The sequence below is a fragment of the Amia ocellicauda genome, chromosome 19 (genome assembly GCF_036373705.1).
Source record: "Amia ocellicauda isolate fAmiCal2 chromosome 19, fAmiCal2.hap1, whole genome shotgun sequence".
Classification (NCBI taxonomy): domain Eukaryota; kingdom Metazoa; phylum Chordata; class Actinopteri; order Amiiformes; family Amiidae; genus Amia; species Amia ocellicauda.
This window is the reverse complement of record NC_089868.1, coordinates 25915716-25936306: the sequence shown is the minus strand read 5'-3', so window position 1 is coordinate 25936306 and position 20591 is coordinate 25915716. Positions and strand designations below refer to the sequence as shown.

Below are 20591 nucleotides of genomic sequence, written 5' to 3'. Positions count from 1 at the left end.
AGAGAGGTATACATCTTCACTGAATGACACAAAACACAGGTATTTGCCCTTTGCAACAAAGGCAACACTGATTGCATTAGACAAGGGCGGAGCCAGGGGGTGTGCCACTGGGGCACTGGCCCCTATTAAAATCTGAGTGTCCCCCTAGTCATTCCACAATTTTCATATAATTCATAGTCTGTTTCCCGTGTCCACATTCATTAGTTTCGTTTACCAAAGTTGTCATTTTTGTGTGTGTATCGACCAGCAAGAATCCAAGCGAGAGTGGATGAATTTAACAGACCCATGTTCCTGCTGTTGCGCTCTGCTCTCTGCTCCACATGCGCAGCCACAGACAGACAGACAGGTAGTTTCTATTTCATGGTAAATCGATCATTTAAATGCCCTTGCGTGCTGAATTTTATTTCTGCTACGACACTGACAATTTGATGAATGGTGATAGCTAAGCTATACTAGCTTAGGGTTACCATACATCCAGTTTTTACCAGACATGTCCTCTCTTTCTGTCCTTTAATCTCTGTCCGGATGGATTTTTAAAATATCTAAAAATCGTATGGATTTGCCTGCTCGTCCTTTTTCCAGCACTGAGCTACAGTACCGGGTGTGTGTTTAACCCTTCCGCTCCGGCAGCGCTGGGATTCAATCAGACATGAATGATGATGTGTGAGGTGATACTGTTAATCTATGCCAAACCTTTTTGAACAACTATTGGTTGTTAATAAATGACTGACTGTTAAGACTTCAACAACCAATCAGGAAGGTTTTATTTAGTTGGGGCGTTAACAATGTACTAAAGGAAAAAGTTAGGTTGAGACGTGAAGGGACAGGGCAGAATTGTGATTAGTAATTAGTAATGATTGAGGAAAGCAATTATGAATAGAACATCAACAGGATGTTTTCTTTGAAGAAACAATGACAGCAGTGACATGCTGGTCACACAGACAGGACATATTCTCACATCTCCTCATATCACTAGTTGTTGTTACTGTTTCATCAGAGTTTTATATTTGTACTATATTACATTGTTATAGTGTTAAAATGTATTTTCATAAAATCAATTTTTGTTTTTGCAAAGTTAATACTTTTTTATATACATCAATTTATTACTAAAACAAACATGTATTGTTTATGTTATTGATTGTCATTTATTATTATTATTATTTTTATTTCTTGGCAGACGCCCTTATCCAGGGTGACTTACAACATAAGTGCAAAACAAAGTGCAAAAATACAGTTCAAAAAAGTCATCAAACATTACAAATTCAATTTACATAAAACATAGCAATTCAAAATATAAAATATATTTTACAAGTTACAATTTACAATTTACACAGGCAAGTACAGTAAGTAAGGTCCTACATCCTGGACGGTAAAGCTAAGTGCTGTCAAGATGTAGAGTCACAGTCAAGGGCTACGGGAAAGGGAGCAAGGAGGAAAACAATCAAGAACACAAGAAGCATAATAAAACTGTGTAGTGCTATCTAGCAGGGATAAAAGGACTACAGTGAGGGAAAAAAGTATTTGATCCCCTGCTGATTTTGTACGTTTGCCCACTGACAAAAAAAATGATCAGTCTATAATTTTAATGGTAGGTGTATTTTAAAAGTGAGAGACAGAATAACAACAAAAAAATCCAGAAAAACGCATTTCAAAAAAGTTATAAATTGATTTGCATGTTAATGAGGGAAATAAGTATTTGATCCCCTATCAATCAGCAAGATTTCTGGCTCCCAGGTGTCTATTATACAGGTAACGAGCTGAGACTCTCTTAAAGGGACTCTCCTAATCTCAGCTCGTTACCTGTATAAAAGACACCTGTCCACAGAAGCATCAATCAATCAGATTCCAAACTCTCCACCATGGCCAAGACCAAAGAGCTGTCCAAGGATGTCAGGGACAAGATTGTAGACCTACACAAGGCTGGAATGGGCTACAAGACCATCGCCAAGCAGCTTGGTGAGAAGGTGACAACAGTTGGTGCGATTATTCGCAAATGGAAGAAACACAAAATAACTGTCAGTCTCCCTCGCTCTGGGGCTCCATGCAAGATCTCACCTCGTGGAGTTTCAATGATCATGAGAACGGTGAGGAATCAGCCCAGAACTACACGGGAGGATCTTGTTAATGATCTCAAGGCAGCTGGGACCATAGTCACCAAGAAAACAATTGGTAACACACTACGCCGTGAAGGACTGAAATCCTGCAGCACCCGCAAGGTCCCCCTGCTCAAGAAAGCACACGTACAGGCCCGTCTGAAGTTTGCCAATGAACATCTGAATGATTCAGAGGAGAACTGGGTGAAAGTGTTGTGGTCAGATGAGACCAAAATCGAGCTCTTTGGCATCAACTCAACTCGCCATGTTTGGAGGAGGAGGAATGACCCCAAGAACACCATCCCTTCCGTCAAACATGGAGGTGGAAACATTATGCTTTGCAGGTGTTTTTCTGCTAAGGGGACAGGACAACTGCACCGCATCAAAGGGACGATGGACGGGGCCATGTACCATCAAATCTTGGGTGAGAACCTCCTTCCCTCAGCCAGGGCATTGAAAATGGGTCGTGGATGGGTATTCCAGCATGACAATGACCCAAAACACACAGCCAAGGCAACAAAGGAGTGGCTCAAGAAGAAGCACATTAAGGTCCTGGAGTGGCCTAGCCAGTCTCCAGACCTTAATCCCATAGAAAATCTGTGGAGGGAGCTGAAGGTTCGAGTTGCCAAACGTCAGCCTCGCAACCTTAATGACTTGGAGAGGATCTGCAAAGAGGAGTGGGAGAAAATCCCTCCTGAGATGTGTGCAAACCTGGTGGCCAACTACAAGAAACGTCTGACCTCTGTGATTGCCAACAAGGGTTTTGCCACCAAGTACTAAGTCGAAGGGGTCAAATACTTATTTCCCTCATTAACATGCAAATCAATGTATAACTTTTTTGAAATGCGTTTTTCTGGATTTTTTTGCTGTTATTCTGTCTCTCACTGTTAAAATACACCTACCATTAAAATTATAGACTGATCATTTCTTTGTCAGTGGGCTGTGAATTTATAGTATCACCGTATCACGAATCCTGGAATCTTGTAGAACTCAATTTCTGTAATAATTGGACGCAGACACCATATGATATCACACAAATCGTTAAACAAAAAAAAAAAGGTTATAAACACATTGACTACAATACTGGTTAGTAAGACGAAGGTGAGTCTCTCATTAGTATTGTTAGTCAGACATTAAATAACTACGCAGGTTAGTATTTATGTCAGGTAACTTCTCGTTATACACTCACCTAAAGGATTATTAGGAACACCTGTTCAATTTCTCATTAATGCAATTATCTAACCAACCAATCACATGGCAGTTGCTTCAATGCATTTAGGGGTGTGGTCCTGGTCAAGACAATCTCCTGAACTCCAAACTGAATGTCTGAATGGGAAAGAAAGGTGATTTAAGCAATTTTGAGCATGGCATGGTTGTTGGTGCCAGACGGGCCGGTCTGAGTATTTCACAATCTGCTCAGTTACTGGGATTTTCACGCACAACCATTTCTAGGGTTTACAAAGAATGGTGTGAAAAGGGAAAAACATCCAGTATGCGGCAGTCCTGTGGGCGAAAATGCCTTGTTGATGCTAGAGGTCAGAGGAGAATGGGCCGACTGATTCAAGCTGATAGAAGAGCAACTTTGACTGAAATAACCACTCGTTACAACCGAGGTATGCAGCAAAGCATTTGTGAAGCCACAACACGTACAACCTTGAGGCGGATGGGCTACAACAGCAGAAGACTACACTCCACTACAAATAGGAAAAAGAGGCTACAATTTGCACAAGCTCACCAAAATTGGACAGTTGAAGACTGGAAAAATGTTGCCTGGTCTGATGAGTCTTGATTTCTGTTGAGACATTCAGATGGTAGAGTCAGAATTTGGCGTAAACAGATGAGAACATGGATCCATCATGCCTTGTTACCACTGTGCAGGCTGGTGGTGGTGGTGTAATGGTGTGGGGGATGTTTTCTTGGCACACTTTAGGCCCCTTAGTGCCAATTGGGCATCGTTTACATGCCACGGCCTACCTGAGCATTGTTTCTGACCATGTCCATCCCTTTATGACCACCATGTACCCATCGTCTGACGGCTACTTCCAGCAGGATAATGCACCATGTCACAAAGGTCGAATCATTTCAAATTGGTTTCTTGAACATGACAATGAGTTCACTGTACTAAACTGGCCCCCACAGTCACCAGATCTCAACCCAATAGAGCATCTTTGGGATGTGGTGGAACGGGAGCTTCGTGCCCTGGATGTGCATCCCACAAATCTCCATCAACTGCAAGATGTTATCCTATCAATATGGGCCAACATTTCTAAAGAATGCTTTCAGCACCTTGTTGAATCAATGCCACGTAGAATTAAGGCAGTTCTGAAGGCGAAAGGGGGTCAAACACAGTATTAGTATGGTGTTCCTAATAATCCTTTAGGTGAGTGTATATATATATATATATATATATATATATATCAGTCTCATTAACGTTTAGGTGGAGAGAAAGATCCTATCATTACTTGTTACCACAATTTCCCTTAACTGATTATTATTCAATGATTAAGGATAGGCAGGGCCACCAATAATCTAATGTCTATTAACTTGTGTCAATTTCAGACTAAACAGTTAAACAGGAATGAGAAGATATTTCTCGGTGTTGACAGATTTTATTTCTAAAATTATCAACAAAACAGTTTAATGCAACACATTTATATTTAAGAAAACTAAATGATATTACACATTCTAGAGTTATGAATCACAGATGAACATTTCTAATTGATTTCTCAAATGTCATGAATCATGAACTCCAAACTGTTAAACTTATCTGAACTTCGTCGCAGAGAGGCCTCTCTGTCTTCGGGCTCAGATAACAGCACACGGCACGAGGTCCGTGTGGTTTGGAACAAAGGCAGTCCGGTTCAGACTTTTATGCACAAAATCTTCTTGGCAAGCAGGGTCTCTCACCGTACTTATCTGAAGACAAAGTCTTTGAGGAAAGCAGGGCCCTGTTCGTTCCAAGGGTCAAGTTTCTTAAGACTCAATAGCTATTTAAATGACTGACACTTTCGTATGCAGTCGACTTAGTCAATTGTCCAGCTGTAAAACTCCACTGATCAGGTGGGCACAGGCGGGCAGCGCAGTCTGTAAAGTTCTTTATTTAATAAAGTCCTTTAAAAGAATTCTTCGTACGGCTCAATCTCCTTCTCCCAGTTTAACTCTTCTGTTGCCGGCAAAGACTTGGTTGGTTTCTGGTTCCGGTTCGGGCAACAGAGCTACAGGTTGAGCTGTGGCAGCGAGTTACTGGTTCAGGTGAGAGAGAGAGAGAGAGACCGTGCGCTGTTCTTTATACGTCTGTCAGATCAATAGATGGTTGGTTCTTGAGTTTTTGAGATTGGATTTCGGTTTCAGCCCCCAGTGTCCAATTGGAAGGGGGCTTGATTTATGACTGATGTCAATCCATGCCATCTTTTGGAAATGCTGGTTGGCCCGGGTTCGTAGCTCTGTGTCGGGATTTAGGCTCTCGTCCATTTCAAAGAGTTTTTATTACCTACAGGCCCCCTTCCCCAGACATTTCACAGCAGGACTCCAAACTATTTGGCCTATTCTCTGTGCCATCCTCCCAAGACTGTCACTTTGATGTAAACCAGTCCCACGCTTTAAGGAAATCTGATAACTTTGGGGGGAGAGGTCTTCTTTGGATCAGTGCTTCAGCTCAGAGCTAAAATGCTCTTATCAAAATAACCCATCATAATGCTACAGGGCAAACATACAAAATCAGCAGGGGATCAAATACATTTTTCCCTCACTATAGCCTGAAATTGATACATTTTAAAAGTGCAAGATAACTGGCCCTTTTATTGTGGGTTTCAAGGTAAAGTAAGTTGCTGATGGACGTTTCATGTTTAATGGCAATGCTTAATAAACATATTATCATTATGCTCTCTATATTGCTGAAGATCTCACGGTTGCATTTGGATGTTTCCTACTTCACAACTTGCTCTGAACTGGTATCAGAACTGCCAGAGTGCCAGTCAGAGTTCAGCAGGTTCACTACTGACATTGAAACACTGCTCGTTCATTTCAGTTAGTTTTTTTCAAGATTTTCTAAGTTTACAACCTCACCTGATGTTGTTCACGTCCCCCTGACGTAGGGGGACCAGCCTTCTGAACTGCAGTTAGACCTGTGTGAACTACAAGCTGACCCCTTCTGGTTGCAAAGAAGAATGAATGGGGTGTTCAGTTTTGGAAGCTGCTTCCAGTGTCCAAGTCTATGATCATTTAATTTGAGAAATCAACTTCTCCTCACTGAATCACTGGAAGTCAATGGAAAAAATCAGACTAACAGATGAAACACTCTTTCATCTCAAACTTTACATACAAGGGCAGTTGTTAGTGCCTCAACAGGATCACGCTGAATTATTAGTAATCAATGTATTTATTTACTTTTATTCATCTCCTGCATGTCTGAGGATGAAGAAAGGGGGATGGGGGAATCACTATTGGTGAGGTTTTATATTTAAATGTTTAAATTACTTGTATATTGTTAGTGCATGATTAGTAACACATATAAATGTATGGGTTCAATAAATATGTGGCCCCCCCTGAGGGTTTTAGTGAATATTTGTATCTCTCTGCTAGATTACAGTTGCCCATCCCTGTGCTAGACTGATTGGCACTCAGTTTTCACTTTTTCTTTCAGTTTCAATCTGTAGTAATTTACAAGAAATTACCTGCTTTCCTCTAGTCGTGCTGCTTAACCAGGTCACAGGTTGGTTCAGGTCTGGCCAGGTGGGGTTAGCATGAAGTGGTATTGCTAGAGAGGTGGCATAGTCCAAATCTTAACTGAATGACACAAAACGCAAGTATTTGTTAATGATAATTTTTTATATAAAAGGCAACATCAATTGCATCAGAAATCCAGTGATTCTGAACTCAGGGTCAGACCAAATAAAAACGGTTAAAAGTAAAAATCTGTATCTTATCGCACTTATTGTATGTTCCCAGAATTCACTTTATACTCATCATTAATCAAAAGTCAGTAAGTTAGGCGTGCACATGTGTAATGTGCCACTCACGGGTAGGCCAAAGATAGCATTTTGCAGAGACATTTAAACTAGCACCCTTGTCTGAGTAACTTAGTACTACACACCCATGAAATATCGATACAGGTAGTGATTTATGTTTAATCTAGATGGCCAGAAGTGGTGTACATGCCCTCTACTAGTACTCCCAAAACTACTGAAGTGCTCATGGATCTATTTGCTGCCTATGGTCTGTCTGAGGAGATTGTAACCGATAATGGACCTCAGTTCACCAAGAATTATTGAAAATGAATGCAGTGAAACACACCAGGTCAGCTGCATATCACCCTGCTTCAGATGGGTTGGCAGGGAGGTTGGTGCAGAATTTTAAACAAGCTCTGGTTCAAAACACACAATTGGGTGTAAAAGTTTGCAACATTGCATTGCCAATTTCTTATTCAGTTACAGGAACATAGCACTACACTGAAAAAAACAGCAGAGCTGTTCCTCAAGAGACAGATTCATAAGTAGTAATATAGGGCACTTTTTGGATGGGGGGGCTGTGGGGGATTTGACCTTTGACCTGAACTTGAGTTGAACTCGGGGGGGGGGGCTTCCTAGGGGGGTTAAGGGGGGATTTGATCTTTTGACCTTGAACTTGAGTTGAACTCAACTCCTAGGGGTTGGGGGGGAGGCCCCTTCCTAGGGGGGCAGGGGTGCTTGTACCGCGTCACAGAATAATTACCATATTGATGGGTGGAGATGTCTACGTCTTTAGTAACCTCGGATCGGTGAAGAATTAGTATATTTGGGGGCGGAGCTAACAGGGCACTGATGACAGGTGGGTCTGTTTTCAATTTGAGAAGCGGCTCTGTTTACATTTGAGGCCATGGGCCCCCCGGGCCCCGGATAATGGAATGTGTTGAGAGATAGCGATCTGTAGAAGCGGTGGGGGCTGTGGACAGCTTGAGAGACACAAGATGGACTGAATGTGAGCAAAATGAAAAGAAATGTAATACAGAAAATATAAATTAAAACGTTCAGCAGTCAGCATAATCTCAGTAAATACTACACCAACACAAGACCAATATTTTCTTTCATTTCAGAATATATCAAACGTATTATTTAAAGAACAGATACAATGTAAAGATTGAATAAATACAATTATGAAGTTTTAAAGGTGTGTGTGTGTATTCACAACAGCGTGCAATGTAAATGAAATGTAACATTACTAAGTTAAGAAATCCTTAAATATAGAAGAGTTATAGAGTTATATATATGTTATATAAGAAGCATAGACTATATATGTAGAAACTGGGAAATTTCAATACAACTCAATAAAATCAGCATTTGTAATAATATTAGTAACCAAATATCAAATTATTTTAAATAAATATGTAATATAATCCATTCATGCATTAAGATTAAGTAAATACACTCAATACGATCTCAGCACATCCTATGTGTGTGTGTGTGTGTGTGTGTGTGTATGTATATTTATATAATTTACACATTAGAATAGCTTGACAATATCAAGTTTGAACAGCCTTCAGTGCATTTAAGTAGTATCATTCTTACAGAGGGGTGTCTGTGTGTGTGTGTGCGTGTGTGTGTGTGAGTGTTTACATATATACCGAGTGCAAGCTGGAGATCACGGCCCCAGGTTTCTTTTCTTTTTCTTTTTCAGATCCTAATAAGATTCAGCCCTTCCTCCACTTTGCACAGATTTGTACTAGATTGCAACTTTTACGTACAGAGCTAAAGAATGATAAATCAGGCTAAATGGTCTAAACTTTAGAAAATCCTGAATATGCACAAAAGTAAAAGAAATGTAAAACAGAAAATGTAATTGGAACTTTCAGTAATCAACATAATATCAGTAAATACTGCTCCTACCCAAGACCTAGATTTTCCTGTATTGTAGAATATATCAAACGTGTGTGTGTGTGTGTGTGTGTGTATTCACTATACCCAGTGATGTAAACGAAATGTAACGTTACTAAGTTAACTTAAGAAATCCTTAGAAGAACCATAGAATATATATGTAATATAAGAAGCATAGAATATATATGTAGAAACTGTGAAATTTCAATAAAACTCAATAAAAGCAGCATTTGTAATAATATTAGTAACAAAACATCAAATTATTTTAAATAAATATCTAATGTAATCCATTCATGCAATAAGATTAAGTAAATACACAATATGTGTGTATGTATATTTATATAATTTACACATTACAATAGCTTGGGGGTGCAGTCTGAAGACCTTAACGGTCTTGGTTGTATTGACAGTAAGACATTTGAACAGCCTTCAGTACAACTAACTAGTTACATTCTTACAGAGATAAAGAACGAAAACACAATTTTAATAACGACATTAAGTACATGAAACCACACTTTTTTAACTTAAGAAATACAGTATATAACCGACATTTAACTGAGCACAGCTCTCGTTGCTAGTTAGATAATTCTCCACGGTCAAACAGAAGCCTTACAGAAATAAAGAATGCACCCCATGATTTTAAGAAAATAAATAAATTAAAAAATACTAAAGTAACTTTAGACATATTAAATATGTATAATTCATTAAGTATGTGTCAATTAAAACAGTAGATTCCAGTCTCAGCATCTCAGGGAGTGAGAGTGTCATGTCCACAAGGACCAAAGGAAGGGATCCAAGTGCAGGCTAGAAGTTAATCCAATAAGGGCAAAATGAGAGAGAGAAAACAGAGACAGTCCAAGGTCGATCGATCAGGCGAACAGGCTAGTGGGGAGATCCAGAAGGGGTAAACGAGAGACGATAGCAAGAGGTCAAAAAACACGGAGACGCTAACACAAAACAAGGCTCAGAATTGGTTCTAGAAAGAAAGCAAGACTTCACAATGAATCTATGAAACAGAGGGGTTTAAGTCCGGTGAAGGAGAGAGGGTTTGAATGAGGGGAATGAAAGATTGACCAATGATAGGAGAGGAGGACAGAACAGCTGCACCTGGTAGGAAAGAATGTGGAAAGACTGGTTTGACTGGACAAAGGAAAGGAGAAGCACTAGACTAGTATTCGGGAGAGGGAGACCTCTGGTGGTGAACTAAGGTGGAAACAGGGGAGACCGTGACAGAGAGCTACCCAGCAGCACATAAACACAATAAAGACAGAGGCCAGAGGGAGCAGCAACCTTAGAGACCACAGCGAAAGACAAGCGCAGGGAGACACAGTCACACTAGAGTCACACCGGATCATGCGATAGGGTTAACACAAAACAATCAGGCACAGAAAAAGAGAGATGGGCTAGAAATAGAGAAAACCAATACAAAAATACATACATACATAAACAAATAACCATAATAACAGGGTGAGTTATAAAGACCAAACCGACACACTCGAATATTTGAACGTTTTATTAAGAACTTGCTTCACCGAAACAGTTCACACAGTCACTCCACTGATGCCCTGACAGGATCACACTGCAGTGCAGGGGCTTCACAAGCAGCACGTCCTGCTCTCAGCACCGCGGGGGGGTTTGCAGGAGCGGCAACAACACAAAACAGACCCCCTAATGACTGAGAATTTATCACCAGAAAACCTGTACAAATCCAGCGGTCAGGCACTTCTACCCTGTCTGAGTAACGTCATTCAGTAACATCTCTAAATGATATTCTGTATAAATTCTTTATAGTTCTTATCTGGGTGTCTGACTTTTTATGGTTTAATTTTTGCAATTAAGTGACTCTTGTAATGCAAGTGTGAGAAACACTTCTGATTTTCCATTTCTTCAAAAGACCCTTTTCGAACCTTCAAATAAAGAGTTCAAAATGTCTTTATTAATCATGCACAGTAAACAGAAACAGGGCTGATATTGTACAGATATGTGAGACACCAGATTTTTCACTAGTTTTGCAAACTGCTTTATGAGACTCAAATCAACAGCATATAGCTTAACATCTAGGGTTTAAAACAGCATCGCAGATTCTCAGTCACCCGGCCAATAGTTCACTGATTATCTTTGAAACGTGAGCAGAAACAGGACCAGCGCAATTCAGATTAATATTCTATACATTGAGCTGATGTAGCATCATTTCCTTCCTTCCCACCTTGTGTATGTTATTAACAATAAAGAAGCATTTAATAAAATAGATACCTCTCTGATTCTTATCTTGTACAAAAACATGTTCTTGTTGTGTCTCTCTCTGCTAAATCTGATTTCGCTTTACTGTACAACTTGTACCACAAATAACGTAGTTAAAAAGACAAAGTTCGCTGTGTCCCTGTATACAGATTAAATAAGTATTGTTTTAATGACCTCCTTGACTCCTGTACACTCTGAGTCATCCATCGTTTTTGCTAAAAAGGGCTGATCTCATCGCACTGGGGAGAAAGCGGTGGGGGAGGAGAGTCCAGCTAAGAAAATAAAAAAAAGCTCCGGCCTCTGTGGAGAGCCGCCTGAAAAGCGGCGAGGAATGCGGCCCGTACATTCACAGCCCCTCTCTGATCTGAACCCCCTGACACAGATCCTCCAGAGCCGACCGGACAGCACAATGTCACATTACAGCGGCGCCAATGCAGGGTGTCTGTCTAGTTAGTTAGATAGTTGTATGAATTCTCAGCATTGACACTGTTAAGGCTGTACAGAAACGCATGAGAACTGCAAGGTCTTGTTGTTTTTATTTTTCCTTAAAGGTATTATCATTTCCAGACAGGATCAGTAAACTAAAGGAAAATTAAATGAAATGTTTGTGCTTTAAAAGATTAATTTCACTTTACATTTGTATTGATTTGTATTACAAATAACTTCAATAATAACTAAACTGACCACCCACCACCGCCTGTCTGTGAGCGCACTAAAGACAAATAGTCTTAGTCATAGACAAATGCTTATTACCGATCGCTGCGTTCACAGCTCTCTCATATCAAACCCCTGATCTGATATGAATGTGCAGTTCTTCTCAGGATGCTCAACCAGAAAGAGAACTGTAAAGAAAACACATAAATAAATAGTAATTCAAATGTATGTAATGAGTCAGAGTTTTCACAGTCATGTTTCGTGACTTTTTAACACACAGACACAGTTAGATCCCTTTCCCCCGGGCTGTGGTCCCCCGCTATTCAGTTTTCTTATTTGAACGACACAAATGTGTTGTTGTTTCCAAGCGTTTATTAGGTCTCTGTTTTAGGGCCTCAACATAGTTTTCTTTATTGTCACAAATGAGTAAAATGTTGTTTTTTTTTTTTATTTAAAGTTACACATTTGTTTCTTTTATCTTACTTTGAAAACCTTTTTCAGCCGACTAATGTCATAAAGACGGAAAGTCTTTGTAAACAGTTATTTCTGGTGTGTTTGAGGTATTTGGTCTAGTTATTTGAAATTACATACTAATCTAAAGCAGATTCCCCCTGAGTATTTGTCATAGGCTCCCTGTTTGTATTCAGCATTGTGATTTATAATAATGCATTTGATTAACGCTGAATAAATCCAAAATAAAATAAAAAAATCTTGATCTTTGTTAAAATGAACCTTTGTCTTTAGCCTGTATTTTACTGATAAGTCAAATCCCGCCTAAACAATAGCTTGTACATCGGACCCAAAAGCCAAATATGTCCACCAGTATAAAAACTGTGTTCATATGATTTAAAATACAAGTGCTGAATAAAACAACCAATCAATAAGATTTAATTAAACATGCTGTTAGAAGGCGATACACATGGCACCATACTTCTTGACAGACCAGAAAAACTGATGTGGTTGAGGCTGTACTTTTCATTTCAGGGGTGATGCAGACAGATGACGGGGTACGAGAGTCAGTGTCCTGTGCTGTGGGACGTGTGACGGTGGTTCAACCCCCTTAAAGCCTGAGAAATCCTGTCCCCCAATGTGTGTAACGCTCCAGACGATCACTAGTGTTGTATTTTGAATAATGTTCAACCAGGCTTAATAGCCCTGCCCGTTCATTAACTGAATTGTCCTGAATTCAAGGTAACCTTTAAGATGCTACTCTCAATCTCTCAATCATTTAATTTTAAACCCCTCTTAGATGCAATCTTTACACTTTCAGGTTAGTGTATTTTTAATGTCACTATTTGGAATGTGTAATATCATTTAGTTTTCTTAAATATAAATGTGTGTTGCATTAAACTGTTTTGTTGATAATTGTAGAAATAAAATCTGTCAACGCCGAGAAATATCTTCTCATTCCTGTTTAACTGTTTAGTCTGAAATTGACACAAGTTAATAGACGTTAGATTATAGGTGGCCCTGCCTATCCTTAATCATTGAATAATAATCAGTTAAGGGAAATTGTGGTAACAAGTAATGATGGGATCTTTCTCTCCACCTAAACGTTAATGAGACTGATATATATATAACGAGAAGTTACCTGACATAAATACTAACCTGCGTAGTTATTTAATGTCTGACTAACTATACTAACGAGAGACTCACCTTCGTCTTACTAACCGGTATTGTAGTCAATGTGTTTATAACCTTTTTTGTTTAAAGATTTGTGTGTTATCATATGCGATCCCATGGTCTTTGATTTGGTCACGGAAGTGATTTGTCTTTGATTTGTTGATCTAGAGTTGAGTTTGAATTAGTTTTTCCCTTTTGTATAATTAGTGTAGTGCTACATTTAGTCTTTGTTTTGAATAAATTCGACAATTTATATCTTTGGAATTGGTGTCTGCGTCCAATTATTACAGAAATTGAGCTCTACAAGATTCCAGGATTCGTGATAAGGTGATACTATAAATTCACTTCTTTAATTGAAATTTATAAGTGTACCTTATGCTACAGGACACAGAGAACTTTGTCTTTTTAACTACTTTACTTATTTTGAACGTTATTTGGGGTACGAGTTGTACAGTAAAGCGAAATCAGATTTAGCAGAGAGAGACACAACAAGAACATGTTTTTGTACAAGATAAGAATCAGAGAGGTATCTATTTTATTAAATGCTTCTTTATTGTTAATAACATACACAAGGTGGGAAGGAAGGAAATGATGCTACATCAGCTCAATGTATAGAATATTAATCTGAATTGCGCTGGTCCTGTTTCTGCTCACGTTTCAAAGATAATCAGTGAACTATTGGCCGGGTGACTGAGAATCTGCGATGCTGTTTTAAACCCTAGATGTTAAGCTATATGCTGTTAGGTCCTGGCTGTTGATTTGACAGATCTGTTCAGGGTGATGCTGTGTCTGTCTGTCAGTCTGTCACCATGTGTAAACATGAAAAACAGCTTTATGTTTCACCAGACTACATACAGTTAAAAGGAATGCCACATGGCAAACTTGGCTCTTGAAACAGAGCAGGGCATTAAGGCTTCTGGATATGCGTGAGCTCAGACCCCCACCCCAACCCAGACAGCGCCGCTTAAACTCCTCTTGAGGAGCCCTATGTGTAATAAAAATAATAAAATCGATATATGCAATAAGCCCACAAAGTATTTTGAATATAACGTCTAGACTATTTCTGTTTGCTATAACCAAGCACTCCAGCAGAGCGCTGTCTGAATTGATATACATTCATTTTGCATATCGGCTAAAGCATCAGTAGTAATTCAGAACGAACATCTGGGGAAAATTATACAAAATGCTTTCATATTTGTACTCTCAAATGCTCTGCTGATCCTGTGAGATCAACCCTTCATAATCATTGACAGAAATGCAAAGCATGCCAAGGCTTAGGGGACACTCAAAGTTCATTTGCAGAGTGTAGCCAATGAAATCAAGAGTTCATCAGAGTCAGGTTTCCAAAGTCTAAAATATCTGTATATAAATGCCTCATATCTGACTACAGAGCACATTTATTTTGCTATACGACAGAGAAACGGTTTGCTATGGAGTCGGCTCTGCTTGATCAGTTGCTGGGGACTCTGGATGTCCGGGGCTTTTTGGTGTTTCTCATGGTGTTTCTGCTGATCACCGACATCATGAAGAAAATAAACCCCAAGAACTTCCCTCCAGGACCCTGGCCTCTGCCCTTCATCGGAAATGTCTTTAATATAGACGCCAAACAGCCTCATATTTACATGTGCAAGGTCAGTGGTTAACCTTTTAAATATGATCGATTCAATATTGATTGGCCTATGAATGCACCCTGTGCAATTTCCTTTAAAATTACACTGCACTGCTACTCTTCAACCAAAAAAAAATACTTACAAAATTAACCTGTGAAAAATAATCATCATCATCATCATTATCAAGAAGAATTCTCGTCTTGTGAATGTCCAGTTTCATTCTATCTGCAGACTCCTGTTTAGTTCAGTGCTGAAACAGTAGACAGGGTTCAGTATTAGAGGAACATTATGCTTTACACATTGAACATATTTCCACAGCCTTTCCAATTCATAACCAATGCTATACACTAGAAATGACCACACATAACTACATATTTAAAAAAAAACCTAGCAATCAGTCTAGCACGTGCTTTTAATAGACCTATGCTAAATGTCCACAGTCTCTCAGTGCAGTTTGTGATCCCTTGAGATGACCTGGAAAGAAAGGCATGCTTCTTCCTCAGCTGGCGCAGTATTACGGAGACGTGTTCAGCCTGCAGCTGGGGAGGGACAAGACTGTGGTGGTGAACGGCTACAAACTGGTGAAGGAGGCTCTCGTAAACCAGGCAGACACTTTCTCTGGCCGTCCTCTGACACCTGTGGTTTATCATATCAACAAAGGTCAAGGTGAGGGTGTTTTTATTGCCATTTTTAAGTTTGCTTCGATGTGTTATATTATTATTATCTGCACTGAAGGTCAATGACTTTTCCCCCAGGTCTGGCCCTCAATACTGGCTACAGCTGGAAGCAGCAGAGGAGGTTTACTCTGGCCACACTGAGGAGCTTCGGGCTGGGCAAGAGGAGCCTGGAGTCCCAGATCCAGCTGGAGATCCAGCACCTTCACCAGGCCATGCTGGAGGAGCAGGGTAACGCATATGGAAGAACCATAGAATTAATATATTTAGAATAGATCACATTTAAAATGTGTGGCCCAGATAAGATATTTAAACTATTTCACTTCAAAGAACTTGCATTTGAAGTTATTCTTTTCAAGAGTCACCAGAAGTTGGGACGTGTCCTGATTTTTCTGTCCTTGTTTTCTGCAGGACGACCTTTTGATCCCCACCTAACGATCAACAATGCTGTGTCCAACGTTATCTGCTCTCTGCTGTTCGGCCGCAGATTTGAATACAGTGACGCTTCCTATCAACAGCTTCTGCGTTTGATATTTGAAGCAATTTATCTAGAAGGAAGCATATGGGCCACGGTACAGAAAACCTGACCTATATTATTATTATTATTATTAATATTTATTTCTTAGCAGTGCCCAAGTGCATGGGTAAAATATACAGTTAATATAGAATACATGTCCTACATCTTTGATTGTAATAGCTAACAACCGCAGACAAGATACACTGAAGTCATACTTAAAGAGCCGAGGGGACAAAGGGGAAATCAAAATAAACAAAAGGAGCGGCTCTGGATGAAGGGGAGTGGACAGGAGGCAGAGTTAATCTTCTAGTGCAGGAAGTCGAGTAGTTGGTGAGGATGGGACGGATTCAGCGTATGTTGCTCAGGAAGAATCTACAGGTGCGTGTCAGCGTGGTGATGTGCTGGGTGTAGGAGAGTGCAGGATCGAGGGTGACTCCTAGATTCTTAGCGGAAGAAGAAGGAAAGAGTGTCATAGATTTCAAGGGGATTGAGATGGAGAGATCAGCAGAAGGTGAGGAAAAGGGGGGGGAAAGAGGAGATCAGATTTGGAGAGGTTGAGCTTGAGGTGGTGTGAGTGCATCCAGGCGGAGAAACAGGAAGAGATGCGAGAGGGGATGAGAGGGTCAGAAGAGGGAAAAGACAGGAAGATCTGGGCATCATCTGTGTAGAAGTGGTAGGAGAAACCATGGGATGCAATGAGGTGGCCCAGGGAGCGTTGTGTAGAAAGAGACCATGGGGGGGAGCCAAGTACAGATCCTTGGGGTACGCCTGTGAGGAGAGGTTGAGGTGTGGACGAAGATCCTCGCCATGTAACATGGTAGGTACGGTCGTTGAGGTAGGAGTACAACCAGAAACTTTAAAACCATTCACATAACATCCAGCAGCAGCACAAACATGACCAAATGTTGACAGACTGCAGCTGTCTGTTTGATCAACGGTAAAACATTGCCATATCTACAGTTCTGTAACTCCTGAATCCTTGAATTCAGTTTGTGTTTTAGAATTTTAGAATTAGAAGTAAGGTGAAGAATGAGGTACTTCATTGTTGCATGTTCACACTATTAACCAGCTGAGATCAACAGCCTGGGCTTGAGTGAGATTTCTTCAGATGAATGAATTTACATAACCTTTAAAACTGTTTGTCATGGCCACTTTAACTTTAAATAACCGAGGTAACAAAAGGTCATGGATTTGCCCCTTTTCCAGCTGTACAATGCATTTCCAACCCTTATGAATGTGTTACCTGGAGGCCACCAGCTCCTCTTCTCAGACTACAACAAGGTGTCCGACTTCCTGAGGGAAGAGATCAGCAAACACCAGCAAGACCGAGATCCTTCAGCCCCCCGGGACTACATCGACTGCTACTTGGAAGAGATAGAAAAGGTAAAAAACACTTAGGGGCAGATGCTTCACGAAAATGACCATGTGAGAGATGCTAGAGATCTCTCCACTTTCTTCCCAATGAAATATTAAATTAGTATGTTGTGGCCCAAAACATCACAGTGTCTGGTTGCAAGGAAAATGTGTTATTATTGCTTGTTCAGTGTCAACTCTTTGTACATCTGTCCCATGGTGCTTCATCTCCTCAGTTGGACCACCTTGAACTTTTATTCCAGGAAGGAAGGTTTGAATGATTGAAAGGTCTACAACCCCATGGACTGTAGCCATCTAGGGTATTATCTCTCTGAGATTGTAGAATAGAAAAATAATGTATCAGTTCAGGTGCTCTTACATTCAATCATGAGGAATAATTGAGTTGTTTAAGTTTTGACAAGCTGAGTTTAAAGATTGCTGTAATTTTATTCTGCAGAACCAAGGTGATCCAGAATCTGTGTTCTATAAAGAAAACCTGTGCTACTGCATGCTGGATCTCTTTGTGGCCGGGACAGAGACCACATCCACAACGCTGCGCTGGGCTATGCTCTACTTGATTAAATACCCAGAAGTGCGAGGTGGGTCTGCTGGGAGATTTGCATGATGAAATATTTCAGCTGCAAAGGTCTGAGCTCAGATCACCTGCTTGAAGTCAAGTCCATGATTGGTACTGATGAAAGAGAGGGATGATGGCGTTTGGTTGAGTAGGAGTTTGAATACAAGACCCAGCTGATCTCCAGAACATTGTCCTCACACATCAAATTCTACGTTTATGTTATAAAATCATCATTCCCCTTGAAGATTTTTTCCAAGCTTGTGTCTGCCTTTGCTCTCCCAGAGAAGGTCCAGGCTGAGATAGACAGAGTGGTGGGACAGGAGCGCCCGCCCTCCATGGCCGACAGAGCCCAGATGCCCTACACTGATGCTGTGATCCATGAAGTCCAGCGGATGGGCAACATCGTTCCTCTGAATGTTCTTCACATGACAACAAGAGATACTATGCTGGGAGGATATTTCCTACCAAAGGTGAGAAAAGCATTTTTTTAAAAACTGACTGAAGAGTCTGAGACAGGAGCGTGTCTAGAGGGGTGGCACTGACAGCACTGCCCCCACCGCCACCCTCCCCCACCGCCATTGTGAACGAGAGAACCCCCCACCCTGTTTTGATGACATAATGATGGCCCCCCCCTACATGTGTCCCCACTTGGCCACCCCGTTGAAAGCATTCTAGACACACCACTGGTCTGAGGACATGCCAATGATGTTCCTCACTGCCATGAATTGGGTGTCTTCACTCATATAGCTCAAATAACTTTTTTCAGTAGGTATTGACAGAACATATCAGTTTTTGGTGCCTTCCTTTCCTTGATATATTTACATGTGGAAATAGTGCATATCTGTGCTTATTCATATTGCATTCTCTGTCTTTATTTGTCTTTATGGAAGTGAGTATAAATGTTAGTATTTACCCTGTATGTTCTTTAGGGGACACAAGTGATTCCCAATCTGACCTCAGTGCTGTTTGACAAGAGTGAGTGGCAGACTCCAGACTGCTTTAATCCGGGACACTTTCTGGATGAGGACGGGAAGTTTGTCAAGCGGGACGCGTTCATGCCATTCTCCGCTGGTAAGACACTGAGACATATTGACAATCATCAGCATACTGGGACTGGCTGATTGTCTCAGACATGAGGGGATCTCCTTCACCCCTGTCCCTGACAGTATTTGTTGGGTGAATTTCAGTCATTCCTGGGGTCCGTCTGGGACTGTTTGAGTCATGGACAATCTGTAAGGCTTCAGTGCTCACTGATGTCCTGTCCGTTTCATTCCAGGGAAGAGGGTGTGTCTGGGGGAATCGCTGGCTCGGATGGAGCTGTTCCTGTTCTTCACCTCCTTTTTCCAGAGGTTCACCTTCTCTCTCCTAGACAAGTCTGAGCCCAACATGGAGGGAAAAGTTGGATTCACGAATTTTCCATTGCCCTTCAAGGTCTGTGCTGCCCCTCGCTAACAGACTGTGGCTGTGAGATTGTCCTACATTGCCAAGATTATACAGGCCTGCTCCCATGCTTCGCTCTGTTGGACATATCAAATGCAGTACTTTGATTTGCTGTTCTATACTGTGTATGATTTTATTATTAGGGTGTACTATAAAGGGCTCACTACTTGTTACCCGTTTTGTATTACGATTTTGGTCTCTTCATCCTATCAGTGATTAGATGACAGCAGCCTTCTCTGTATCCCAAAAGTTCAAAACAAGAGAACAGGAGAGGCTGTGTTTGGATGTGAGAATTTCTAGTATTGATCAGCAACTATATCGAGCTTATCCAAATCACTTCATTTTGGCCTGTGTTTATCTGCCACTTCCTGGTCATGCCAGGGCATCTACATCATACATGTCCCTGCCTGCACTACAACCCAACCCTGAACCCGTGCCTCCAGCTTTCAGAGGCATAACACGCCTTTCCAAGTCACATTCATAGTAGAAATAACTAGAATCTAGAAATACTCTGTCAGTGGGTGTTCAAAACCAATATACACCCATCTCCTCGCAGCCTGAAGCCCTGCGATAATGTCCAGTCACACAAGTACACATCATTACCAGTGTAATCTCTGAGGAAAACCCACATTACGACCATTTACTTGAGCAGGACTGAGAGCGACTGCACTGGTGAATTATTTGCATTATTTCTGAATGTGTGCCGATTGTAGAGGCGTTGGAGCTGCCGTCCAAGTTTTGCATTTGTTTTCTTTAGTGTTTTTACCACAAAGCCAATTAGCGTTGCTCTTCTGCACTCCGCTCGAGCTTTGAGTTTCCAGTTTCAGACTTGAAATACAAACTGTTCAATACGGTTCGCCTCCCTGCTGATTAAATAACACCTTTAGTCTCGAGGGCAGAGCTGGTCGGGGAGGCTGTGAAGTTCATATTCCACTCTGCGTAGAGTTCACGGGCGCACAGC

General features: G+C 40.8%; 1 protein-coding gene across 3 annotated transcripts; it reads left to right on the top strand.

Annotated features, from left to right (window-relative positions):
• The first annotated feature begins 190 nt into the window (after positions 1–190).
• On the top strand, positions 191–19803 carry LOC136714760 (cytochrome P450 2J2). Of its 3 annotated transcripts, XM_066692367.1 has the most exons (10): positions 191–346; positions 14876–15090; positions 15573–15735; positions 15825–15974; positions 16155–16315; positions 17467–17643; positions 18071–18212; positions 18473–18660; positions 19120–19261; positions 19467–19803. In XM_066692367.1, the coding sequence occupies exons 1-10, from the start codon at positions 286–288 to the stop codon at positions 19640–19642; spliced, it is 1575 nt and encodes a 524-aa protein (XP_066548464.1). In that variant the 5' UTR covers positions 191–285; the 3' UTR covers positions 19643–19803. The 3 variants fall into 3 exon arrangements, with proteins under 3 accessions (XP_066548464.1, XP_066548465.1, XP_066548466.1); XM_066692368.1 differs by lacking the exon at positions 191–346 and having other exon boundaries at positions 14783–15090; XM_066692369.1 differs by lacking the exon at positions 191–346 and having other exon boundaries at positions 14992–15090; positions 15510–15735.
• The last annotated feature ends 788 nt before the right edge of the window (positions 19804–20591 follow it).

What these genes read in the sequence shown, in the direction of transcription:
- LOC136714760 (XM_066692367.1), top strand. Translation starts at nt 286, where the DNA reads ATGTTCCTGCTGTTGCGCTCTGCTCTCTGCTCCACATGCGCAGCCACA. An exon ending in GGCCATGCTGGAGGAGCAGG is followed by an intron (nt 15,975 to 16,154) that starts GTAACGCATATG and finishes TGTTTTCTGCAG; the next exon opens with GACGACCTTTTGATCCCCAC. An exon ending in GAGGATATTTCCTACCAAAG is followed by an intron (nt 18,661 to 19,119) that starts GTGAGAAAAGCA and finishes TATGTTCTTTAG; the next exon opens with GGGACACAAGTGATTCCCAA.